Source organism: Notamacropus eugenii, chromosome 1, assembly GCF_028372415.1.
Source record: "Notamacropus eugenii isolate mMacEug1 chromosome 1, mMacEug1.pri_v2, whole genome shotgun sequence".
In the NCBI taxonomy this organism is placed as follows: domain Eukaryota; kingdom Metazoa; phylum Chordata; class Mammalia; order Diprotodontia; family Macropodidae; genus Notamacropus; species Notamacropus eugenii.
The window spans coordinates 588,151,982-588,168,285 of record NC_092872.1 but is presented as its reverse complement, the minus strand read 5'-3'; the positions used below and the strand labels follow the sequence as shown (position 1 = coordinate 588,168,285).

The 16,304-nt window shown below is 38.1% G+C and overlaps 1 protein-coding gene across 6 annotated transcripts in view; it reads left to right on the top strand.

The window, feature by feature from the left end:
- SEL1L2 (SEL1L2 adaptor subunit of SYVN1 ubiquitin ligase) overlaps positions 1 to 16,304 on the top strand; it is a 172,514-nt gene that overhangs the window by 40,599 nt on the left and 115,611 nt on the right. For all 6 annotated transcript variants that reach the window (XM_072634487.1, XM_072634483.1, XM_072634482.1 and 3 more), the window contains one exon: positions 3,250 to 3,412. In XM_072634487.1, coding sequence (XP_072490588.1) covers positions 3,250 to 3,412 — 163 coding nt within the window. The remainder of the gene's footprint in view (positions 1 to 3,249; positions 3,413 to 16,304) is intronic.

The following is a 16,304-nucleotide window of genomic DNA, read 5'->3' as shown; positions in this document are numbered from 1 at the left end:
TTACTTAACCCTATTGACCTTAGTTTTCTCATCCTTAACATGATTTGGAGAAGGAAATGGCAAAAACTATTCATCTTTGCCAAGAAAACTCCAAATGCGGTCACAAAGAGTCAGACACAACTGAAATATCTGATAACAGAGTTAAATAATGTTTCCTTATGTAAACCTTAAATTTTCTCCTTTGCAACTTCTACCTTTTGTTCCAAATTCTGATCTCTAGGGTCAACAGAAAAAACCTAATCTGTCTTTCATGTGACATCCCTTCAAAATTTTGAAGTTAGCTATGATGTCTTTCTTAAATGTCTTCTTTTCAACAGGCTAAGCATCTTTTCAACTAATCCTAATTTGGCATGAACTTTAGACCTGTTGCCTTCCATTGGACATTCTCCTTCTGCCCTTCCTAAAATTTAGTGTTCAAAACTAAATAGAAAACTTCAAATGCTCTACTACTACTACTATTACTACTACTACTACTACTACTACTACTACCACTGCCACTACTACTATTACTTTTGCTACTACTACTCTTATTACTACCACTACTATTACCACTAACTACTACCGCTACTGCTACTACTAATAATAATTGACTTCTCTATAGCATTTTAAAATTTGCAAAACACTTTACAAATATTATTATATTATTATTATTACAAATATTATATTATTATAAATATTTACAAATATTATTAAATATTACAAATATTATCTTCACAACAATCTTAGGAGGTGAATGCTATTATTATTCCCATTTTATAAGTAAGGAAACTAAGGCAGACAGGAATTGAGCAATTTGTAAAATGAGAAAGTGGAAATAAATGATTTCTAAGATCTCTTCCCATTTCATGTCTCTAAGCTACGATCCTGTTGTCTTCTTCCCCCATATCTCTATCTTTTCTCCAGGAATAGCATTATCAAATGTTCTGCCACAATTTAAGTAACATCTATTTATTGATTGCCCCTAATCTATCAGATTATTGCAGTTGTTCATCCTTTGCTCTCAAAGAAGACCAATGATATTGTGAGGGTAATATCTCTAGTACTTATATCAAAAAGTAAAATAAGGTTAATCTAATATGATTTATTCTGATGAAGCTTTGCTGGCTGTTTGTGATCATTGCTTCCTTTTCTACATGGTCACTAAACATCCCTTTATCAATATAAATTTTCCCAGAAATCAAAGCCAAGTTCACTGGCCTGCAGTCTGCAGATTCTACTCCTTTCCTTTGTTTGAAAATCGGCATAACTAATGTCCTTTTCCAATCCAGAAAAATATCTCCCATTCTCCAAGGATCACTGCCAGAGGTGGGCAATCATTCATTCTATACTGTCTAGGATAGTTTATCTGGGGCTAGTTACTTTAATTCATCAAAGGCATTTGGGTGTTCTTTATGTCAGCTCTTGAGTACTTGCTCTTTGACATTTCTTTTTAGTAAAGGGTAGGAAAAGGACCTTTTTGGTACCTTGTAGCAAAAGTATCTCTTGACCCATATGGCAAAGAGTAGAAGAAGGGGATTTCTTTCCCTTACCACCCCAACCAGAAGCATTGATGACAAGTTGTCTTAGAAGCATATGGTACTTCTGCAAGAAGCCTTGCCCAATTCCCCTTAGAACTGGTGCTAGTAATCACTTCCAGAAAAAATGTTCATTATTTCCCTCCACCAGGAACTAATATCTCCTTGTTAGTAAGAATCAGAATAGGATAGGATATCCATAGTAGGATAAAAAAGAGTAAAACAGAATCTTCCTTTACTGATTCCTCTTCCTTTTGAAGGATGAAACCATCATTAATACAAGTCAAGAAATTAAGAGCTACCCTTTTTAACAGAGAACCCTAGCAAAAATCACTTAAAAACTGAAGTCCCTCATGATTACTACATCCTGAAATCACATCAGATTTGTGAACTGTTTCCCAGATTCCCCATCTCTTTCCCTCTTCTGTCTATGTGGTCTGTATGGAATTTATGTGGGGCATATAGATATTAAGAGAAGACTAGAACCTCTGGTATGAAGGTTTTCTGAACCTTTTTTAGGACTGCTTATCCACCTTGGGTTTCTACCTTTCACCCAACTTTCACCTGTGGATCCATAAAGCTGTCCTATACCCCAGTAAAATTGTCTTGGCAGATGGGTTAAACCAGATTGATGGTAACTAAGAGTCTCAAACCCATCACTGAGTTAGCAGAATGTCCCTAAGTATGTGAAGGCTTCCCCTAGTGGAATGGGCAAATAGAACAATTTCTTCCAGGGGCCATGAAAGTGGCTAAAGTACACACTGTGGACCATTTAGAGCTTGATCAGAATCAAAGACTGCCAAGGTCATCCACTACATCTCAGACTGTTCTAGCCATCTTGACTTCAATGGCTCAGGAAACAAGAGTGAGGCTAATGACTGTGTGCAACTCTGATTCATGCACAAATCAAGACATCACCCTGTGATGCCACTGGTCCTCTTCAAAAAGGAAGAAAATCAGCAATAATGTCATCTATAAAATATTTTGATGAGTACATACTTCTGATCTTGAACGAAATGCTTTTCTCTAGGCTTCCCCACTCTGTTTCCTGAATGTTCTTACATAAGCTGTTCTATCCCTTCCACCTTCTGCCTATCTTGTTTCTTTTGAATGAGAGCTACCATTCCAAAACCATTCTTGAGTCTCATCTCACCACATCTCAGTGATGTGCAATAGGATCTCTAGTTTATCTTGCTTGTTAACCAAACTTTGTACATTTATATGGGGGGAGTCTTGGGTCTTATCATTAGTTTCTTACTTTTATTCTGACTCCTTCAAACTTCCAGGTATCTCTAGAATGGATGAAGATTTGGGAGATTTTTTAATGGGGGAATTTTGTTTTTAACTTTGTGGCTGACTGTTTTCCATCTAATTTATTTTTTTTTTACTATGTGGAACAATATCACTCAATGATATTACATCTGAATTCCTTCAACCCACACAACTGGTATTGCCATGACAACTCAGAAATGTTTGAATCAATTACAGTTAAATCTTCTGGTATTTTATTTATAGGATGACATCTTAATGCTTGATACAGTAATGACAATGTAAATCTTTTATATTAATGAAGGGACATGGAATCATCCATATCAACCATAATACTGGTCTGCAAAAACATATGAATTTGGGTAATTGTATTAAATTAGTTTTTATGCTACAATTAAAGAGATTTTCATATTCCTATAGTTTCAAAGATCATTAATGTGAATAAAACTGTTAAACTTTTTTTCAGTTACCAGTGAAAGACAGGAGGATTTTGGCACACATATTGGAAAAGAGAAAACTATTAAGAATAATCAACAAAAAAGGCAACTTGCTAAATAGGAAGACCCAAAATAAAGGAAAGAAGAAAGGAACTCAAGACACAGTTTCCTCACAGACAAGTGTTAGCAGTTGTAAGTAGAAATCTATTATTAAATCTTATTTTTGTTCTATTTTATTTAAACTCATATGTACATCACTATCAAATTAATCCAAAAGGATATTTATAATTTTTTCCATGACTTCAAATCAATGCAACAAATATTTATTGAATTTCTTCTGTTTTTAATTCATTATAGTAGATACGTGAGACAGATACAAAAATGAATAAAGCATAGTATACTCCCTGCCTTCAAGAGGCAATCTATTAGGAGGTATCAGACATGTTCACAAGTAAAAATAATGCAAGGCAGGAAAGGATAAATACTATAAGAGTAGTATAAGTTATAAAAACATAGAGGAGGGAAAGATTACTGTCAAGGTACACTGGAAAGAAGGCTTCATTACAAATCAGAGATGAGGGAGAGAAGTATTAGACTGCCTACCAGACTGAAGGTCTATAGAACCATTGTGCTGATCTAATTGTTGTATGTCTGTGAAACCTGGACAGTATACCAGCACCATGCCAGAAAATTGAACCACTTACATTTGAAATGTTTTAGGAAGATCCTGAAGATCACCTGGCAAAATAAAGTACCAGACACCAAGGTCCTTTCTTGAACTTTTCAAACCTTTTCAAACTCTCCTGCAAAGAGCACAGCTTGAATGGGGTTGGTCATGTTGCTTGAATGCCAAATGTATGTTTATCTGTCAGACTCTTTTATGGAGAGCTCATACAGGGCAAGCACTCATGTGGAAGTGAGAGGAAACAATACGACATGCTCAAGATCTCTCTGGAATCAATTACATGACATGGGAGACACAGGCAAAGGACCACCTAGCATGGTGTGCTGCATCAAAGAAGGTGATTTGCTCATAGAGCAAAGCAGAATTGTAGTAGCTCGAAAGAAACACAAGATGCATAAATTTATAGACATCTCCACTCCAAATTTTCATGTGTACTATTTGTGTCCAACTTGAGGTAGAGCCTTCCAAGCTTGCGTAGGTTAGATCAACCACAGTTGGAAACACCATATCTTGACTCCAACACAGTGATATCATTTTGGTCCTCTTTGAGAATGAAGGACAACAACCAACTGTATCAGGCACTGACTATACTCAGAGCTTTACAAATCTTATTTTACCTTCACAACAATACTTTGAGGTAGATGCCATTATCCCCATTTTACAGTTGAAGAAATTGAGCAAAATGGAGGCTAAGTGACTTGTGAGGATCACTTAGCTAGGAAGTATCTGAGACTAGATTTAAATTCAGCTCTTCCTGACTCCAAGTCCATTGTACCACCAGCTGCCTCTGTGTGTTCCAGAAAATAGAAAATAAATCCACTCAATCAAAGCTTAGAGTACATAAAAGTAATTAGGAGCTTATAAAGCTAGAAAGTTTAGTTGAGACTAGATTTTGGAGCATCTCCAATGTCAAATTAGGGACTCTCACCTTATCCAGGAGATAAAGGTGAACCATTCAAGATTTGAAGAGAATGATATGATCCAAGCTATGCCTTCAGAAGAAGACTGGTAACAAATGTTATATTTAATTGGTTGGGATAGAGGGAAGGAAAGGGAATGGATATCAGTTATTAGCCTTATTTTATCCAGGTAAGGTTTAACAAGGGCCTAAATCAGTGGGGGTAGGAATGCTAAAGAGACAGCTGAGACACATAGCTAGAATTGGTAGCTGATTGGCTATAAGGAGCAAGAGTTCATGAGAAGTGAAGCTGTCTCTGAGGTTTGGAGCCTAAGTGACTAGGAAGATGGCAATGACTATGATAGAAATGGGAAAGTAAAAAGAGTGGCTGGTTTTTTGTTTGTTTAGGGGTCAGAAACAAAATAAAATTTGGTTTGGGATTTGCTGGGCTTATAAGAGGGTATGCAGATTAATACGGCCAGAAAGCGCAAGAAAATATGAATCTGGAGCAAGGAAAAGAGGTCAGGTCTAGATAAAGAGAGCTGAGAGTCAGTAGCACAAGTAACAGAGCTAGAGATTGAGGTGTGAATTGAAAGTCAAGAAAGGGAATCAGTGAATTAAACTACTTTCAAGAAGTTTAACAGTGAAATCATAGAAAGAAATGAGGTAATAGCTTGAGAATATAGCCAGATTGAAGTAAGGGGGTTTTAGACTAGGAGAACATGTCAGAGAGGAAGCCAGTGGAAAATGAAAGATCAAGAATATAAGAAAAAGTGATTAATGAAGTAAGGTCCAAAAGGAGGAGATAAGGGATCAGACAAAGGATGCAGATACTAGAGCTGTGAAGTTTGGAAAGGAGCAGATTCCTATTTTTCTTTTAATCAGAATGGGAAGAGAAGGGTAGTAAGGAGAACTTGTGATAGAAAAGGAGGAAAATAGAAGTTCAATTATGTGTAAGACACTCTACCTCAATGGATTCATCTTTTTAAAGCAAAAGGTAAGATTGTTCATTCATTTAACATTTATAAAGTTACTACTATATAAATAGCACTATACTAGGTACTGGGAGATACAAAACGTGCAGAAAAGACACAGTCTTTGCTCAGAATGGTGAGGTCAGGTTTGGGTTGGGTCTCTCAGTAAAATGGAAAAGGTTTTTAATAGTTATAGTGAAGAACTCAGTAAAGTGTAAAAAAGTGACCCAATTTTTTAAATAAAAAGATTTGCCAATCAGCAGTGAGAGCGCAGTTAAACTTCGATAGTAGAAATTTCGAATGGAACCAGTCAACACATTATAGTAACTTTCCCCACAAATAGTTAGTAATTCAAAAAAGATAGAGACTAAAGATAGTGGATGGTAAGGTTTACCCTAGTTGAGAATTGGCACAGAAAGGTCGAAGGTAAGGGCAAGTGGATTTGGGCTAGTAAGACCATCATTAAAATGGCTGACCCTCTTATCATAGGATTATAGATCTATAGCCAGAAGGAAAAATACAAAGTTTGAAATGTTGGAAGTATCAAAATTGTACCTAAGAAGAGAAATTCTGAATGATGACAATATTGACAGTGAAGCCAAGTTAATATAGATGAAATTAAAATCTCCTCAATTTCTGTTTCTTTGAAGCACTAATCCTTTTCCAATATAAATGAGCAAGGTGGATGGTAAAGATTCAGAATGAGCAAAAGTGAATGAGGAGTGATAAGGACAATAAAAAGGCAGTTTTTAAAAGATATGTTTAAAAAAAGCAGGGTAGATACCTAACAACCTGGCTTTAGGCAGTACTTTAAAGCAGCAGTTGAAAAGAATTTTCCACTGAGTTCAGAAGGTGGTTTCAAAAGGTTTTCAAGGTGTCCACAGGGCCAGGATTCTGGGCTGGGGGCTTGGGCCAAGGGTCATTGTTCTGAGTGAGAAACAAGGGATGAAGAAAGTATTGGTGAAGGATGAGATCAGTGAGAAGCAATCAGAGACTAAAGAGAATTAGCTGAAGAAGCCTAAGAAATGTGCAAAAGAGAAGGAGACAGTAGAGGAAGAATCTGCTTCATTTGAGGACAACCACCCCACCCACCCCCAAGCCAAACCAACAAACCTCACCTAGTGGTAAAACTATTTCATTTAAAATATGCTCCTGGAATGTAAATGGGTTTCAGGCCTGGATCAAGAAACAGGGTCTATCCTTTTAGGGCTATATCCCAAAGAGATCATACAAATGTGAAAAGAACCCACGTGTACAAAAATATTTATAGCAGCTCATTTTGTGGTGGCCAAGAACTGGAAACTGAGGGAATGGCCACCAATTAGGGAATGGCTGAACAAGTTGAATGAAATAGGAATGAAATGGAATACTATTGTGCCATAAGAAATGATGAGCAGACAGACTTCAGAAAAACTTGGAAAGACTTCTATGAACTGATACTGAATGAAGTGAGCAGAACCAGGAGAACATTGTACACAGCAACACCTACAGTTTGCGTGCAGTGACTGATTTTGATAGATAGCCCTTCTCACAGTGCAAGGGCTTAAAACAATTCCAGAGGTCTCATGATGGGAAATGCCATCTATACCCAGAGAAAGAACTATGGGGTCAGAATGTAGAGCAAAGTAAACTATTTTCTTTTTTGTTTTGTTTTTCTCTCTCATGGTTTGTCCCATTCATAATAATTCTTCTAAGCAACATGACTAACGTGAAAGTTTGTTTGATAGGAATGTATGTGTACAGCCTGTATCAGATTGCATGCCATCTTGGGGAGAGAGGGGGAGAAATTAAAACTTATGGAAGTGAACGGTGAAAATTAAAATTAAATAAATTAGTAAGTTGAAAAAAGGGTCTAGATTGGATAAAGAAGCCCCTGATATCTTTTGTTTCCAAGAGACCAAATGTTCATAGAACAAGCTGCCATCTGAGCTTCAGGACCTGCCTAGACTTACCTACCAGTACTGGTCTCCACCCAATGATAAAGAAGAATACAATTGCATCAGTCTCCCTTCCCACCAGTGCCTACTCAGTATTGGTTAAAGAGGAGAATGATCAGAAGGGATGGGTGATAGTGGTTGAGTTTCAAGCATTTGTGCTGGTGACAATGTGTGCCCAATGCAGGAGAGGGGCGGCTTCAGTTGGAATATCCACAATGATGGGATGAAAAATTTCACAAGTTTTAGAAGGGGCTAAATGCCAAAAAAAAAAAAAAAGTCACTTGTGCTCTGTGGGAACCTGAATGCGACCCATGAAGAGATTCACTTGCACAATCCCAAAGGGGACAAGAAAAATGCTAGTTTTACTCCACAGGAACATCAAGGTTTGGGAAGCTATTCAGGAATTAGAATTAAGTAAGGCAGAGTTGCACCAAGTTGTCAGCCTCACTCTCTCTTCCTAAGTCATTGAGGTCCAGTAGGCAAGACAAAAGTTAAGATGACTGGCAATGCAATGAGTTTGGCATCTTCAATGCCATACTAAGCTTTAAGCTCTCCATGGCACCTGTGTCAGTCAACTTCATGACCTTTGAAAGAAACTGTTCTTATTTGTCCATTCCAGGAGGAAAAGTCTTCACATGCTTAGGGTAGACATCCCCTTAATTCACCAACAGGTTTGAGGCTTTGAGGGGTGTATGGGCTATTCAGGGAGGACTTGCCTGTGTGTGAGGGCTTGGAAACCTCTTTTCAAAGCATCTCATCTGCCTTTGGCATCCATCTTCACTCAATCCTCACCTGTGGTTCCAAGAAGCTATATTATGGGGACAAAAGGTAGTGATGAGATACAACGCCAAGGATAATGAGGTCTTGCAGGATGATGAAGTTTCCACAATTCTATAGCAACAAAGAAACTTAATGTGATTTTAGTTTACATTAAGGGAAAAGCAGCCTCCAGGAATGAAAAGGCAATTGTTCCACCACTCTCTACTTTGATCAGATCACATGTGGAGTGTCAATCTCAATTCTGGGTTTCCCATTGTAGGAAAGGCAGTGTTAAGCTGGCTATAAGTCAGAGGACGGCAACCAGCAAGGTAAAGTGCCTCAATTTCATGACATATGAGGACTGGTCTGAGAAAATGGAAATGTCCAACCTTAAGAGGAGAAGACTTTGGGGCAATAGGAGAGCTTTCTTCAACTATTTGAAGAGTCATCACAGGGAAGAGTGACTACCCTTATTCTACTTGACCTCAAAAGGCATATCTAGGAATAATAGAGGCATGTAGCAAAGACAATGAGTGGGGCTTGATGGAAAGAAAATTGTCCTAACAACTAGAGATGATGTAAGTGAAATGTGCTCTCAGGAAATAATGGGTTTCCCCTCATTGGAGATCTTCAGGCAAAGGCTGTATGACTATTTACCCATTACATTGTACAAAGGAACTGTTTCTCAGGTGTGAATTAGATTAAAATGACACCAAGGTCTTCTTCAATTTTTTAATTCTGTGATTTTATATGATATGGCAACCTGCAAAGCTAGAACTAATGAAATAATAATTCTACTGTACCCTGCATTTATTGGACCCTATCTGGAATCTTGTGTTCAGTTCTGGATACCATATTTTCTTTAGGAAGGACAGTGATAAGTTAGACTGTCCAAAGGAGGGCAACCAGAATAGTTAAAGAGCTTGAGATCATTCTAGATGAGGATCAATAGAAGTTTAGCTTGAAGAAGAGAAGACCTACCAGGGGTAGGGAACCTTTGACCTTGAGGCCACGTGTGGCCCTCTAGGTCCTCAAATGCACCCTTTGGCGCTATCCAAACTTCACAGAACAAATCCTCTTAATAAAAGGATTTGTTCTGTAAAACTTGGACTTAGTGAAAGGCCACACTCAAGGACTTAGAAGGCCACATGTGGCCTCAAGGCTACAGGTTCCCTACCCCTAATAATGGGTTCATGATTGCTGTCTTCAAATATTTGAAAATCTATCATGTAGAAGATGGATTGGACTTTTTCTTCTTGACTCTAGAGAGTAAAACTAGGACAATGGATACAAGTGGCTAGGAGGCAGGTATAGATTTGATGTCACGAATAACTTCTTGACTATTACTATTCAAAAGTTGAAGGAAATGCTTTGAAAGGTAGTAGCTTTTTCATTACTAGAAGTCTTCTAGCAAAGGCTGGATTAACCATTTTGTCCAGTTTGTTTTAGAAGGAATTCTTGTTCATCTGGTAGCTAGGTGGCACAGTGGATAGACTGTGAGGTCTGGGGTCAGAAAGATCCAAGGTCAAATCAGCCATAAATGCCTACTAGCTCTCTGCCCCTGGGAAAATCACATAACCCTGTTGGCCTCAGTTTCTTCATCTGTAAACTGAGCTGGAGAAGAACATGGCAACTTACTCTAGTATCTCTGCTAAGAATATCCTAAATGGGGTCATGAAGAGCCAGATACAAATGAAAAGACCCCAAACAAGAACTTGTTCTAGTCCAGCGTAGACAGAGGCAGCAGGGCATACTGGAGAGAGAGTCAGCCTTGAAACTAGAAAGACCTGAGTTCTAAGTCTTCCTTTGATACATACTGGCTATATGACTGAGCAGATTATTAACCTCTCAGAGCTCTAGGCAATTCAATCTCCCTTAATTCTAGTGCCTTGCCTCTCTTATTCCCTCTAGGTTATCCTGTATAGAACATTTGTACATGGTTCTTTGTATGTTGTCTTCCCCACTAGACTGTGAGCTCCTTATAGAGAGGGAATTTTTTTTGCCCTCCATTGAATAGCGTAGGAGTGGGGAACCTGTGGCCTTAGGTGGAGCCTTGTGATTGAGCCCAGTTTTTACAGAACAAATCCTTTTATTAAGAGGATTTGTTCTGTGAAGTTTGGATTCAGTCAAAGGGCTTCCCTTGAGGATCTAGAGGGTCACATATGGCCTCGAGGCCACAAGTTTGTAACCTACTTTTGCCCCAGAGCTTAGCACAGTACATCGTGGTATTTAATAAATGTTTGCTGACTTGAATTAACTAGGAGTTCCCTAGGCTCAAGAAATAGTTCTAGTCTCTAAGGCTCTGTGGTGTGAACTAGATTCTGAAGTTTCTCCTGACTCTGTCATCTTGTGAATTTCTTGAAGGCCATGGAAACTAAATCCAAACTTTGATAGCTAAAAAGGTTTTGGGCACAGGCTCAGTGTGATAGACTGTGTCTGCCATTCAAGAATCAGCTTTAAGTTCAAGAGGTTCATCACCAGTTTGGCGTCAGGATGAGGAAGTCCTTGAAGTCTGAGGAAGTCAGATTTGAAGTCTAAAGGCTGGGAGAGGGAGGGAATGAGGGTTTGATTTGAATCAGTAAAGGAAGACTCATAATGAAAAAGCCAGTTAATCCTTGAGATATTAAAGTAAATTACTTCCATGAGATAAAATAGTTTTGAAATAAAACTACATTTTTCACATATAAGCAAGAAAATGCTTCAATGACAGAGATGGTACAAATTTTGGAAACGATTTCTAAACTTGTAAAGGAAGGGTCAATTCATTAATGAGGTTCTACATCAATGGTCTGGGTGAAACCTTGGAAGGTAGGGACTGCCTGGTCTCACATTTGTCACAGAAGTAGGTACACTGATGTTCCCCCAAGTATTGAAAACACCCCTTTCTTCCTTGCTGACTCATAGAATTCTGAACTTCCTTCAGAACATAGCGCAGGTAACAGGGCCTACCCAAGGCTTTTCTTGCTGCCCCTCAGATGTTAATACTGATCCTTTTCAATTCTCCTGCTCTCACAAGGAGAATGTAAGATCCTAAAGAAGAGGTATTGTGCAATTTAAAATTTCTACCTCCAGCATCTAGTATAGGTAACTGACATTTTTTTGGTTCAAACATGTTAATTTCATTCATGAAGGGAGTTTCAACCAATTCAGATACTGGAACACTAAGAGGATAAAATGATTTGGTCACACAGCTAATATATCAGGGCAGAACTTGAACCCAGGTCTTCTTGACTCCATAGGTACCCCATTAAGCAATATATTGCCTCCTGCCTTCAAACAACAGGGAAGTTGATCCTATCCTTCCAAACTTTCCATAAGAAATTAACTACTCTTCCCTTCTTGGGCTCCAAAGCTACTGTCCCAAGGTTTCAGGCCTCAGTCTACCTCCATATTCCCTTGAGGGTATCTTTGCACTCTGGGTTAGTTGCCAGAAACTCTGAAAGTCTGTTTGTTTCTGGGCTTCTTGATTACCATCTCTCTGTTGTCTCATCCCCCAAAAGGAGATTTTACAAACCACTTCTTTAATCCCATTCCATCCCAGATGAAAGAGTTGCCTCTTCCACCTACACAAGAGAAACTTGTGTAGGTGGAGTGACCTCCTGGCAATGCCCACCTCCAGCCCTGAGCCAAGGACCTCCTACTTCAAGGGATGCTCTCTCTGGACTAACTTGAGCTCAGACTCGGGACTAATTTGAGACAGATCTACCCCCACTATCTTCTCACTTTGGGCTGAGCCAAACTGACAGACACACACCTGGACCTGTAGTAACTGACTTGGATGTCTACCGTAATCTTTTGCCCTACATGGGCCCTCCTCTCTGAGAATAGATCTTTAAAGTTACTTTCTCTCTCTGGGTCTCTCTTTCTGTCTCTCTGTCTGTTTCTCTTTGTCTCTCTCCTCTCCTCTCTCCCTATGTGAATATGCGTGTGCACGTATACACATATATATGTATATGAATAGATCTTTAAAGCTACTCTCCTCTCTCTCCCTATGTATATATGTGTATATACACACACAAATATATATGTATACATTTACATATATACATATATGCTTATAAATGGAGAGGAGAGAGGCAGAAAGAGAGAGAGAGATTTGAGGAATGAACTAGACTTGTGCTTTTATAAGAATAGGAAACTCCAGGTGTGGAGATCTCTTCCTCTAATGCAGATTGCCTTCTCATATGGGTTAGAGCACTGCTGTAGAAAACTGAAAGGTGAAGTGACATTTCCCAGGAGCTCATGGCCAGTTTCTTTCAGAGACAGGACTTGAACTCAGATCTTCCTGACTCTAAGGCTGGCTCTCTATAATAATAGTTAATAATAGATTTACCAAGAGTTTGTTTATCTTATTTGATCCTCCCAACAACCCTATGAAGTGTAGGTGCTATTATTATCCCCATTTGGTGAGATGGAAGCACAGAGAGAGATGAAGTGATTTGCCTAGGATAACAGCACTAGTTTGTATCTGAGACAAGATTCATACTCAGGGCTTTCTGACTCCAAGTCTAGTACTCTTGCAAATAATAACTCAATGGTAAAGTATTATCACATTCCCTTCTCAACTGTGCAGGGTCACACTTCTAGCAGCTTCTTGCCTTTTCCTTCATATCCAATCTTAACTACAAGCAGTTTTCTGTCAGATAAGTACAAAATTGGGGTAGAACCCATTTCAAAAAGACTTTTAGTTTTGTCTTTACAAGCAGCAGCGTCACTTGTGCATTGGAATGATAGAGCTGATTTCCAAATACCTGGTCTTGCTGACAGACTGCTCTCCTTAGGAAGGTGATGTCAGTCTGGTCCCTCTGCTCTCACCTACTTCTGCTCCTAATTCTTCTGTTTTCCAGTCTAAAATATCACAAGTTTCTTCAATTCTGTCTTGTGTGAGATGGCCATCCTATTCTGGATATAGTCTTATTTGTTAATCTCTTTAAGTATGATGCCTACAACTAACTATAATACTGTACATGTGTCCAAAGCAATGTGGTCCTCGAAAGATGAAAGGACTGAGGAAATAAAAGTTTGAGCTTCCAAATATATCAGTTTATTAAGTAATACATCCCTTTTGCTTAACAAATCAGGACCAGGTTATTTTCTCGGTTTAGGGCTGGACTTTTATGAATTAAAGACATTTAATCAAATAAGACCAATTAGTTAGAAGAAAACAATTAACTAGAAGACAACATTAATCTGATTTCTAATTACAGGAAAGATTAGGGACTTTTCCAGTTGAGAGCATGAGAGCAAACAGGAGCAATTTCCTGAAATCAGAAAAAAAAAAGAAAACATCCCCCCACCCTCCCATTCCCACCAAATGTTTATTAACAATCAAAGGAACCTGGAAATAATAACTGGTTGATCGGCATGGGACTAGTTTTCAGATAAGACATATGGGTTACTTGAGGCATTCAGTTGTGAAAAAACTCCTTGCATCAGTCTTTGGATCTGACTAGGTTTCTGGTCAGCATATCCTAAATTTGATACATAGTCAACATCTTTGTTAAGGGTCTCTAAGCAGCAGACAGAGGTACCTGATCCAGCTTATCACCTAGACAGGGCTAGGTTCAAACAATGCAATCAAGTTTTTTCCCAATTTCCACAATTAAATAAAGTTTTCTCATGAGACAGAAATTGGACTAGACCTATAATTGAATAGAAAGGGAACTGAGCTAGATCCAGAATTGAGTCACAAGATGGAGTCAGTGTGATTCACTCAATGCCCACAATTAACTGCTTACTGTCCTAATTCCCTCAATTCCCTCACCAGTCCCTCACAGTAAGTGTATCTATTACTTCTATGAATCTAGACTATACATTCTATTCATGCAGCCTTATATTGCCTAAGCCTTTTGACAGCCATGTAACAATATTGATTTTATGTCCTTTGCCTTCGCACCAAGTGTGCCCTATGTCTGCAATGAATAAACTGTCAGCTCCTTAAGACCAAGGAGAGCTGGGATATTTTAAAACATTTATTTTGTATCCCCAATGCTTAGCACAGTGCCTGACACGTAGTAAGTGCTTAATAAATGTTTGTTGACTGATGACCTCTTCATATCAGCCTTTTAGAATCCCTTGTAAAATATGCCACCTTCTTCACAAGGTCTTTCCTGATCCTCCACAGATGTTTAAAAACAATTACTTTGTATTTATTTTGTATCAATTTTGTCTATACCACCATCTGTATATGTTTGTTTCTCCTGATAGAATGTAAGTCCCTTGAGGGTAAATATTGATTTGCTTTGTATCCCCAACACCTCATACAGTGCCTAGCAGTTAGTAGGTACTTTAAAAGACTCTTGATTATTGATTGATTTATGTTATGTTAGCAGTCAACATTTAATCCTTTAGGTTTTTCTACCATTAACTTTTGTTAAACCAGATTTCCTACAACCTTACTTTTTCATTTTTTTAACCAAAGTGTGGACCTTACATTTTTACCTATTCAATTTCATCCTATTGTAGTTTTCCTCATTGTTCCAGCCTGTTGAGATCATTTTAAGTACTGATTATGTCATATAGTTCGTTATATTCCAAACTCCTCAAATTTCGTAAACTGTCCTCTATGTCTTCTTCTTTCTAGTGATATGTATCTCATAACCTACTCACTTGTAGATCAATACCAATTAAAGTTCAGACTATGGGAGTATTTATTTTAGATGGTAACATCTCAGTTGTCTCATCAATTGTAAACTGGAACCTTCTAAAGTCCCTCAGGTGCCCACCATACTAATAAAACTCAGGCAAAAGAAAATAGCAAACTAATAGAACACTCAATTATAACCTAAACAAAATGTAAAGTAAGCAATTTTATATATATATATATATATATATATTCCTGAGCAGATATAGTCCCATCCCCTCCTGTCGCCAGACTAGTGGGGTCAATAAGTACTTCAGTCCCACAGCTTTGACATTCTGGAGTAAGGTTGGAGCTTTGCTCTCATCGCTCAAAACCTGCTCCTGCCATTATCAATTGCCCACTCTTTGAATCTACATCTCTGCTCAGTTCTTGTTTTCCTCAGTTTCCACAAGTACTTGGGACCAGGTATCTCCCTGTGTAGTTCGGTTTGTCGCTCTCTTTTCATGTTTTTACGTCCCTAATAATGGTTTCCATGCTTATTTCCTCTCAGGCATCATAGTCTCCTGCCATAATCTAACCATAAGTGTCCCTCAGGGCTCTGTCCTGAGCCCTCTTTTCTTTATCTGTACTACTTGCTTCAGTGAATTCATCAGCTCCAATGGGTTTAATTACCATCTCTATGCTGATGTCTCTCAAATCTGCCTATTCTTCCTCAAATTCTCCGCAGACCTATAATCTCACATCTCCAGCCTTTCAGATATTTCAGATTTGATATACAGTCAACATCTTAAGCTAAACATGTTCAAAACAGAACTTATCTTCCTTCTAAAGCTTCCTCACCTGCCCTCTATTACTGTAGAGGGCAACACCACCCTCCCAGTCCCTCAGGCTTACATTTTTGCAGATTCCCATTAAAATGGCCAAATTAAAGAAAGCATTAATACTTAAAAAGGTATGCTTCAAGTATCTGAATGAACCCCTTATGTCAAATACATCATTCTCCAATGATGCCAGATAAATGAGGAAATTTATCAATGAGGATATAAAACAATAAAATAATATATAATAATAAAGTTGAACAAAAATCAGTTTATAATGCTGCATTTCAAAATTTATTTCTTGGTTTCCTTTTATTCTATTTATTGTGCAGCTTGGTATTAGACATATGTTTGATTCTAGTCCCATTTTATAATTTATAATTCTTGAATGTTAAATGAACACTTGATTTACATACTAGATTGTATCTCC